Source organism: Miniopterus schreibersii, assembly GCF_964146895.1.
Source record: "Miniopterus schreibersii genome assembly, chromosome: 15".
NCBI lineage: Eukaryota > Metazoa > Chordata > Mammalia > Chiroptera > Miniopteridae > Miniopterus > Miniopterus schreibersii.
The window spans coordinates 47,332,793-47,342,269 of NC_138115.1; the positions used below are offsets into that span (position 1 = coordinate 47,332,793).

General features: G+C 60.4%; 1 protein-coding gene across 8 annotated transcripts; it reads right to left on the reverse strand.

The window, feature by feature from the left end:
* Window positions 1-110: 110 nt before the first annotated feature.
* Window positions 111-8,740, reverse strand: HHATL (hedgehog acyltransferase like). 8 transcript variants are annotated; one of them, XM_081159751.1, is made up of 12 exons: window positions 8,490-8,723; window positions 6,703-6,821; window positions 6,264-6,331; window positions 5,663-5,776; window positions 5,346-5,540; window positions 4,789-4,998; window positions 4,259-4,430; window positions 3,673-3,817; window positions 3,514-3,549; window positions 1,147-1,348; window positions 633-676; window positions 111-434 (listed from the first exon to the last, which is right to left on the reverse strand). In XM_081159751.1, exons 2-12 carry the CDS (start codon window positions 6,806-6,808, stop codon window positions 200-202), a joined length of 1,527 nt encoding a protein of 508 aa, XP_081015877.1. In that variant the 5' UTR covers window positions 6,809-6,821; window positions 8,490-8,723; the 3' UTR covers window positions 111-199. The 8 variants fall into 8 exon arrangements, with proteins under 8 accessions (XP_081015877.1, XP_081015881.1, XP_081015878.1 ...); XM_081159752.1 differs by having other exon boundaries at window positions 188-434; window positions 633-774; window positions 8,490-8,740; XM_081159754.1 differs by lacking the exon at window positions 8,490-8,723 and adding an exon at window positions 7,857-8,102 and having other exon boundaries at window positions 207-434; window positions 633-774.
* Between the last annotated feature and the right edge of the window lie 737 nt (window positions 8,741-9,477).

Consider the following 9,477-nt stretch of genomic DNA (forward strand, 5'->3'; position numbering starts at 1 on the left):
AGCTAGTTTGAAGATTCCGGGCTTTAAAGTTCGGCTTTTGGGTTAGTTCCCCAGGTTGGTGGTCTCTGCCCCCCACGGGGTGTCTCCTCCACACCCCGTGTGCGCCAAGACCTTGACCCCTCTCCCTGAGGCCCAGAACTCGCAGCTCCTCATCCAGCACAGACAAGGAGCCAGGGGACTGCTGGGGGGAAGGGAGGGACTAGCCAAACTGGTAGAAAAGTCCTTTATTCTCTCCGTCAGGCCCCATCTGGCCTGGCCTGGCCTGGGCCCAGGACTGGCTGTGCAGAGCAGAGCCATCCCTCCCCCTCCCACCTACTCCGGCTTCAACTTGTCCTGCTTCTGCTCTTCTAGCGCCAGGGTTCGCTCTCGCTCCTTCACCAGCTGAACACCACAGTAGGTGACAAACAGGATGGCCAGCGTGGTTTGGGGAAACCCTGTGGAGGGAAGAGGCCATGGGTGCCTGGGAGCAGCGACCCCCTCGGTGACCCTTCTCTCGCCAGGCCTCTCCCACCCAGTGGGCCCTCCCTGCTGAGTCCCCAGGGAATTGTGGTGAGGTAGGGGCATTTCAAAAGGCCACAGTCATGCAGGTTGCTGCTTGGTTCTGTGTGTGTCCCCACCCCCCCGTCCCTTACCTGTGAGTAGAAGGCGCCGGGCAACCAGCTCTGTGAACTCCAGGCTGTTCAGGGTTACAAGGTTGTACATGATGATAGCCCAGAAGTTCACGGCCCCAAAGACAGCCCGGACCCTGCGGGACATCTGCTCCGACAGAGAGCCCTGCCCGGTCCAGGAAAGCATCGTCAGTGCGGCAAGAGGCCCAGGGGGGAGAGGACAGGGTTGGCAGAGCCCTTGCCCACATGGTCACTGAGGTCCTGGAATATGCCTGTGTCTCTGAGAGTCCTCTCTCTCTCATTGTTAAAGATGGGGAAACTGAGGTCTGGAGAGAGGGCAGGACCTGACCAACATAGCCAGGCCTGGGAGCCCCACACCCCACAGAAGGGAGGGAGGGCCAGATACCCACAGGGTGAGCCATTGTCCTGAAGACCAGGAGGGTGGTGGTGAGAGTTCTGGACTGGGGGCCAAGTGTGCCTGGAAGCCTTCAGAGAGCAACAGCCCAGCCACCCCCCACCCCAGCCCTGCCTTGCTCACCTCAATGCGTGCTAGGGGCCCCCACTCTGCCAGCTTCTGCACCCAGAGCTCAAAGTTGAGGCCAAAGCAGTTAAGGATTGACCACAGGTAGACAATATCACAAGGCCCAAGCCACAGAGTGGTGACAGCAAATGTGGCCACTGAGGCCACCAGCTCTGGGATCACCTCAGAGTGCTCCCCACCAATGTGGTCATACACGTACCTGTGGGAAAGGGCAGGGGGGAGATGGGCAAGGAATACACAACAGGGACACCCTCCTCAACGCTGTGGTCTGGATGCATCAATATCCCTGACCTCAGGTGGCTTCTCTTCCCTACCCAACTTCGGAATGTGGAGGGCTCCGCCTGGAACCCCAGATCTTCTCTAGCTATGTTCGTTCAGTCCCCAAGTGACCTCTTCCAGACCCAAAGCTTTGAACACTGATGAGCCCCAAATCTGCATCTTTAGCTCAGTCTCCCTCCAGACTCATATAGCCAACCAGACATCTCACTTGAATGACAGGTCCCCCCATCCCTGCCCAAACCCACTTCACCCCATCTCCATTCATGACATGACCACCCGTTTGGTGGTAGACCAGGAGGCTTAGTGCCATCTCAGATTCTCAGTTCCCATCTCCACCCACATCCAAGCCAGCCAATGGGCTCCACTCGGCCCTGACCACTGCTCGTCACTTCCACTACCACCGTCCTAGTCCAGGGAGTCTCCTCTCACAGCGACAACTGCATGTCTCTTAAATAGTCTTCCTGCTTCTGCCTCTGCCCCCTGCCCTCTGGTGTCCCCACACAGCAGCTAGAGGCATCTTTTAAGAGTGTGGCTTGGATCATATCAGTTCCACAGCCAAACCTTCTCCCAATGCCCCCCCCCCCCCCATTACAATTAGAACAAACTCAACGTCCTTCCTGTGACTGGGAGAGGCCGTGTCCTCTGCTTTCTGCCTCCTCCTTGGCCTCATCAATAAGGCTCTGGCCTCACTGGCCTCCTGTCCCTCAGACACAGCGGGTCCTGCCTCGGGCCTTTGCACTTGTTGTTTCCTCTGTCTTGAATTAGCTTCCCCACATTCCCTTGTCACTCAAACCTCACTGAGGCCTGCCCAGATCCTGCAGCCAGCTTCTATCCCGTTATATTGGTGTGTGTGTTTTCATAACGCCTACCACTCTCAGATTATTTATGTGCTTGTTCACCTGTTTATGGTCTGTTTCTCCCCACTACACTGTAAGCCCCACGAGCTCAGGGACTTTGCCACGTTCACTGCTGTATCCCTGGTGCCTAGACAGTGCCTGGCACATAGCAGGTGCTCAATAAGTATTCATTAAATGAATTAATTAGAAGACCCATGGAATAATGTCCTTGACCTCCTCATTTCCAACGGTTTCTTTTCCACTCCACTTCAGCCACTCACTCCCATGGCCACACCCCGACTTTGCCACCACTTGAAATGTCGCTCATTCCTAATTCCCATTCTTCGCCCAGCCCCTCCTGGCCTGGCCTGCCAGCTCCAGTTCTCCAATCTCATTGACACCCGATCTTCCTCATCTCGTGGCCCCTCCTTACCAGGCTTCTAGTCAGTGAGTCATCATTATAAATAACCTAAACCCCCCCATCCCTCACATCTTCCTTCTCGCCCATCTGGGAGAGCCCAGTCACCCAGTCCTTTTCATCTGCACCCACGAAGCTAAGTGCTGATGGGGGAAATCGCACACCTTCACATATTAGAGTCCGTCCATAAACCCGCTGCCTCCAAACCCCCCTGGGCTCTCAAAGCCGAGGTTTCTCTAGTCAGCTTCTCCTGTGCTCTGCAGTGGATATGCCACCCTTAGCTCCCCTTGCCAAGTATGAGTGGGTGTGGGGGGGACCTAGGCAGGTGGGTGGAGTACACGGAGATGCCACCTCCCTCCATGCCCCCCGACCCTGTATCTCTCAGCTGATGACCTTGCCTCCCACTTCATGGGGGAAACCAGAGCCTTCAGGTGGAATGCCTCGCCCTCCTACACGCGCCTGCTGTGCTCCGGCTTCTCTGAACCACCTCCCTGAACTTCCACGGGAATGTCTCCCGGATTCCAGCCGGAAGTTTCTCATATGGAACCCCTTTCTGGAAACCACCCCAGCCACCTCCCAGGCTGTAGATAAGAATCTGGGAATCATCTCCCTCTCTTTCCCGGTCCCTGCCATCCATGGCCAAGTCCTGCCCAGGCCTCCTGCTGTTTCACTCCAGGGCCCCACCCAACTGCAGACCTCCGCCACCACCTCCTCACTGCCCTCCTTGCTTCCTCTGGGCCAAGGGTGATCTTTTAAAACATGGATCAATCTCTTCCCTGCCTGCTCAAACCCCTGGAGGGATGATTGTGACCACCCCCCACCCCAACTCACTTGCAGAGCCAGTCGTTGATGCCACGATCGAAGTGCCTGTGGGAGGAGGGCAGCTGAGTGTGAATCAACCAGGAGCAGGGCTCCTGGGGACACAGGAATGGGCTCAGGGAAGGAGGGGAACCCAAGGGTGTGTCCCTGATGCCCGATACCCACACTCACGTTTCCGCGAAGAGGTAGAGCGCGGTGATGCACTTGGGAGGCTGGGGTGGGTCCAAGTGGTCGAGGCGGGCCACCGTGTTGACCACACCGAAGAGGACAGCTGCCTTCACCCAGTCGTACACCAGGTTTGAGTAGGCTAGGCCAGCTGGGGACAACGTGGTGTCACTGCCTGGGGGGTGTCGCACCAGTCTCCCCACCCAGACACCCAAATCTAGGGGGGATCACTGAGTCTGGTCCTCTGCTTCTGACACAATCTTCCAGGCCCACGGGGAGGCCCTGCTGCCCAGATCGCTCCCATGGGCCCCCCACTTCCTGGGCCCTGGCCACCCCAAGGAGACCCCATCCTGCTGTGGAGATCAGCCTGAGGCCCCAGGGAGGCGGAAGGGGCTCTGTCCCATCCAAGTCCAGCTTCACAGGCCAAAGCAAACAAGTCCCACGCATGTCAAAGAATAAGTCCCCGCTCCCGCACCCTCAGACAGGTGCTGTGCCCCTTGGGGGCATCAGCTGCCCCAGTGGTGACATGTGAGAGCACAGAAGGGGGGCAGTGGCCCAGGCCCCTCCTTGCTCTGGGCCCCCGCACACCCACCGAGGGCGCTGTCCGGCAGGCGGCTGGCGAATTTGAGGTCACTGGGGATGGTGAGAATGTAGAAGAAGTGAAAGAAAATGTCCACGGCCATGATGGCCACCACGCTGAGGCCCGCCTGGGCCTGGATGTGCCACAGCTCGCCCTCGCGCCTCACGGGCTCCACCTGGCTCACCTGGGGGATGTCAAGTGTATAAATGGGGAGTCACCAACTGCCTGGGGAACTGAGGGTGAGGGAAACTTGGTCCATCCTGGCAGCCCAGCCCAAGGGTGCCAACACCCAAGGAGACTTCGTGGCCTGCAAGGGGGACCCAGGCCTGTCTCGGGAGCCCCATTTGAGCAGGAGGAGAGACATCTCCATCTTGGGATCCCTGTCTGGGGGGTGGGTACAGCCCGATCCTGGAATCTGAGGAAGGGAGTCATGCCTGGGGGTGGGGGACACAGCCCACCCTGGCAGGCCTGTCAGAGACAGGAGCCCCTGTCTGAAGAAGGGGGTCAGCCCAGCCCTGGGAGCCCACACGGTGCCCCCTCACCTGGGCGTGGAAGCGGTCGAAGGTCAGGACGGGCCCGAAGAAGAAGAATGGTAGGTAGAAGTTGTACTTGAGCAGGTCGGCTAGGGAGTAGCGGCGGTCAGGGTGGGCACAGCTCTCCAGCGCGAAGCTGGTGCAGCGCAGCACCGTGAAGCCGCTGCCCCCTTGAAACAGCACCTCTTGAAGATCAAAAGTGCCTGTTACAAACCCGTTCTGGATGGGAGAGAGCAGGCCGCCAGCTCGCCAGGTGCCCCTCGTCTCTGGGAAGCCCACCCAGCTTCCCCCAGGGGCCCAGCCTGGTGCCGACCCTTCCTCTCTCCAGACCCAGCCAATGCGGGCCATTCAGGGCCAGTTCACATTAGCTGCTGGGACAGAGCAGAGAATGGGCTGGACACATCCTTGCATGGTGGAGGGGACCACCTTGTAGTCAAGGCAAGCTCCATGGTCAGAGGCTCGGGAAAGGGAAGGGAAGGGAAGGCCTGGGGAGACTTGGGAGGTGAGGGCTTTGGATGGGGTGAGAGAGGTGTGAGGTCCCACCCCTGCCCCTCCCTGCTGCATACCTGCCAGGAGATGAGGGGGTCCAGCTTGAAGGAGGCAAGGCTGGCCATGCCGAGGCCAAGACAGAGCCAGGGCTGGCCCAGGAGTGAGGCCACATAGAGACCGACACAGTGGCCAAGCAGCAGCAGCAGGTACCAAGGGCCCATCGTGCCCACCACGGCCAGGGCCCCGTACACGGCGTACATCCAGGAGCGCAGCTGTGGGCAGGGAGGCTTCGTTTGCCTACCCACACCCTCAGAGGCAGAACCAGCAGGGGTTCCCCACCCCTGTGGCTGTGGGGGGCTGCTGGGGGAGGCTGGAGGGCTCGGGTCTGGCTCACCTGGGGGGCAACCATCGTGCAGAGTTTAGCGAACAGCACGTGTCCGGAGAGGATGAAGAGGATGACGTTGCGGAAGGAGGTGAACCACATCACCCACTCGAAGTCCGCCACGTCCTGGGGCGGGCCGGGCAGGTTAAGGTGGGGCAGGGGCAGGAGGGGCTGGCAAGTCCCAGCACCGTCCCAGCCCCTACATTCTTCTCATGCTTTAGAGCAGAGCCACGGCTGCAGGCCCCGCAGAGGGGAGTACCAGGCAGGGAGATAGAAAGGAGTGAGGGGCACCGTGTGGGCTGCCCTGTCCCTCAAAGCCCCCCTCTCCCCAGCACGCTGTGTGACATTCAATCATTATTGCATTGGTCCTGGGAAGGATGCGGCTGGAGGCCCCTGCTAAGACACGTCTCCATTTATTTCCCGAGTGAGCAGGGTCTGGGGCAGGAGGGGCCAGCAGAGAAAATGAAGGTGCTGGGGTTCAAACCAGAGACCCTCCCCATTGTGAGCCCTCGGAACATCTGGAACAGGGGAGTGTCGGGACGGGTTTGGGATCAGAAAGGTGTGCCAGGCGCCAGGGACCCCAGGCAGGGACCCTGGGGTGTGGAGGACCTACCATCTTCCGACCAATGTACTCCCAGCCGGGCCGCACAGACTCCCGGAAGGCCTTCCTTTGGGCCCCATCTGAGAATAGAGTATGGCCTCAGGAGAAGGGCCGCCTCACCTCTCCCATGCCTGCCCCTACAGGAGGCTGACCCCTGCCTTGGGGGCTCTCTCTTCTTCTGCTTCTCCCTGGGTCTCACTGAGTATCTGGGCCCAGGTCTCCCTAAGTGTCTGAGTGTGTGTGTGTCTCTCTCTCTGGCTCTGTGTCCAGGTTTCTGTCAGTGTCCCTGCATCTGTGTCTCCCTGTGACCATACCTGGTGCAGCCCAGCCCCCAAGGCTGAGAGAAAACCCTGGGTCTGGAGCCTCTGAGTTTCTGGCTTTGCTGGTTGGAACCCTGAGGCTCCCCAAGGAAAGAAGGGTCCCATGCCCCTGCCCAGGGCCCAGCTGTTACCTTGTGAAGCCTCAAGGAGGCCCCGGCCAGCATAGGCCAGGGCCCCGCTCAGCACCAGGGAGTACAGGCCCAGCTCCGCCGCCGGCAATGCTGTCTTGATGCCCATAGCCTGGATGCAGCTGGGGAGACAGGCTGGGTGAGGGCTCCACTGACCCCCAGCCCTGCCTAGCCCCCCCTTATGGTTCTCCACTGAGGTGGCAAGGACCCCATTCTTGAGACTGCCCCTCTTGCTTCTTGGAGAGTTCATGCCATCATTCTCTGCTCCCCCATCCCCAACTCCTCCCAGGCCTCCCCCCATCCTAGCTGCTGCTCTAGCTCCTGCCTTCCCCACCGAAGCTCTTGAAAGCATACTCTCCACGCTCAGCCTGCCTTCCTCACCCTCATTTAATTTACTCCCATACCTTCGGGTGAGCTGGTCCCCACCTTCTGCTCCTGCCAAAGCTTCAGATGCCTTTCATGTGGGGCAGCCCCGTTTGCATCACCTCAATCATGCTCCTGGCCCCCAGGGCCCCCACCCCCCTCAGTAAGGCTCCCTCAGTCCTGACAAAGCCCCACCCCCTCCCTGACACCTTTTCTGACTTCCATGCCCTCCTGAGTTGCCTTTACTTTACCTGACCTCCCCAGGTCCGGCCCCCAGCACCAAGCCTCCGGCCTCTCACTGAGCCCTAAGGCCCCAATCAGCCCTTGAGCCTCAGCCTGCCATGTCCCTGGTCCCTGCCTGTGTCTGAAGCCACACCAGCCCACTCTCTCAGTGTTCTGTGTATCCAGGCCCTGGATGCTGGCTGGAGGCTTTGCTATTTGAAGAGATGCCCTGGGGTGTCGGGAGTGGGGCCAGGAGGGCACCGGGGAGGGTGCTGGCCGCTGTCCAAGGTGCTGACCAGTATCAGGCTCAGGGCAAGCCTCGCCACTCTCTTCTACCAAAGCCTAGTTGGTCCCCAGGAGTTCTGCCGGGCCATCTCTGGGACCTCAGCTAGCACCCATTCCCTTCCTATCTGGCTCCAGCCTGGCCCAGGACCTTCCCAAGGGCCCATGGGTAACAGACTCAGGGCCCAAGTGAAAGGGAGGAACATGTCTCAGAGCCCTCTTGGGCTGTGCCAAGAGGTAGTAGGCATGGCTCTGTCTCCCACCCCGACCCCCTCCCAAGTCTCCCTCACCAAGTCTGACAGCTCTCTTAGGCCCCCGGTGTCAGCGTTCTCCCTATTACGCAGATGTGAGGGTCATGGAGCAGAGAGGCGCAGGGACCCGTCAAGGTCGCACAGTAAAATGGACAGGATCGAGTGTCCTCAGTGACCCCTCAAGTCACAGGTAATAGGGCCACTGCTGCCCCTTCCCAAAACAGGGGGCTGCTCGCCTCACTTCTGCATGGCCGGCCTGCGGGCTGAGCCGCCTCCTCTCCGGCCGCTGGGGGTAGGGAGGCCCCAAGGATCAGGTTAATGGAGCAGGAGCTTGAAACCGGAGCACGGTGAAGAGCCCGTGAAATAGCTTTGTCAGCTGCCTCCCACTCGCCACTTTCCAATTTTAGCTCCCCATGGCCGGTGCTGGCGTCCCCAGTGAGGCCCCTGTGAGCAGGGCAAAGGCTGGTCCCAGCCTGGGACCTCTCCCAATAGACCCCCAGACCTAGGCCAGCTTGTGGACTCAGGGTCACCCCCTGTCCCCTGTCCTGCCAGCCTCAGGTACATCTGGGGTAAAAGCCCACTTGGGGACCTGAGGTCTAAGATGAAGAGCCTGGGGTGGGCTCCAAAGTTCTCAAGGATCCCACAGAGGCTGCATCCCCGACTGGCACTGACCTTGAGGAGGCTGTGAGGGACCCTGGCACACTGCCCACCTCGGGGCTCCGGGGTCTTGCGTCCGACCGTCTGTCTGTCCGACCAGCTGGGCTCTGGGGCCACGGTGGGGTGTGTCCAGCCCTGGGGTCCCCACCCCCTCAAGGCTATTGAGTGGTGAGTGGTGACAGCAGGAGAAGGGGGAGGAGGAGGGCAGGGAGGAGGTGGCCTTCCTGGAGCGGAGCTGAGCAGAGTGGAGCAGAGCCGAGTGCTGCAGAGCCGCTGGCCACGGGGAGCCGCAGGGAGGATCTCAGTTGGGGGTGGGGGTGGGGGGTGGAGGGGTGGGGGGGGGGAAGGGGTGGCCAGTGGCTCAGAAAGGGATACCTGGGCCTCACTTCAACCTGCCTCTCCTGGTCCATAGCCTGTGCCTCCCTATCACTGCTAGCCAGAACTCCCCTCTTCCAGGAAGCCTTCCTGGTGGCCCTTGCTGGTCTCTCCAGGCCTGTGATCCCTGCCTCCACCACAAACGCACACACACACAGACACACACACATACATGCACATACTTGCATGCTCAGCTCCAAGAAGTCCAGCCTGCACCTGTACAAGTGAACTCCCAAGGGCTGACCCAGGGCAGACCATCCAGCCCCCTGCCCTGGTCCCTTTCTTCCTGCCCAGAGTCCTGGCTGGCTGGGCATCAGGCTTGGGGGAGGACTGACTTGCCAAATGGGATTGGAACTGGCACCAGACATGTGGCTGAGGCCCCCTGCCCCGCCCCATGGGCAGCTGCCCAGGTGGAGGGGTGCTAGCAGGGTTGAGTGGGCACTTGGAGTGGCTGGCATCCTCTCCATGGTAGGGTGGAGGCAGATAGCAGTGTCCCTAACCAACTGGGTCTCCTTGGGGGGGGGGGGGAACAGGGCCTCACTCTGGGAAGGCCCAGCCAAGGCCTCAGCCCAGCTTACCTGATGGGGCCACCCTGAGAGGACAGGAACCTCTGATAGTCCCCCTTTGG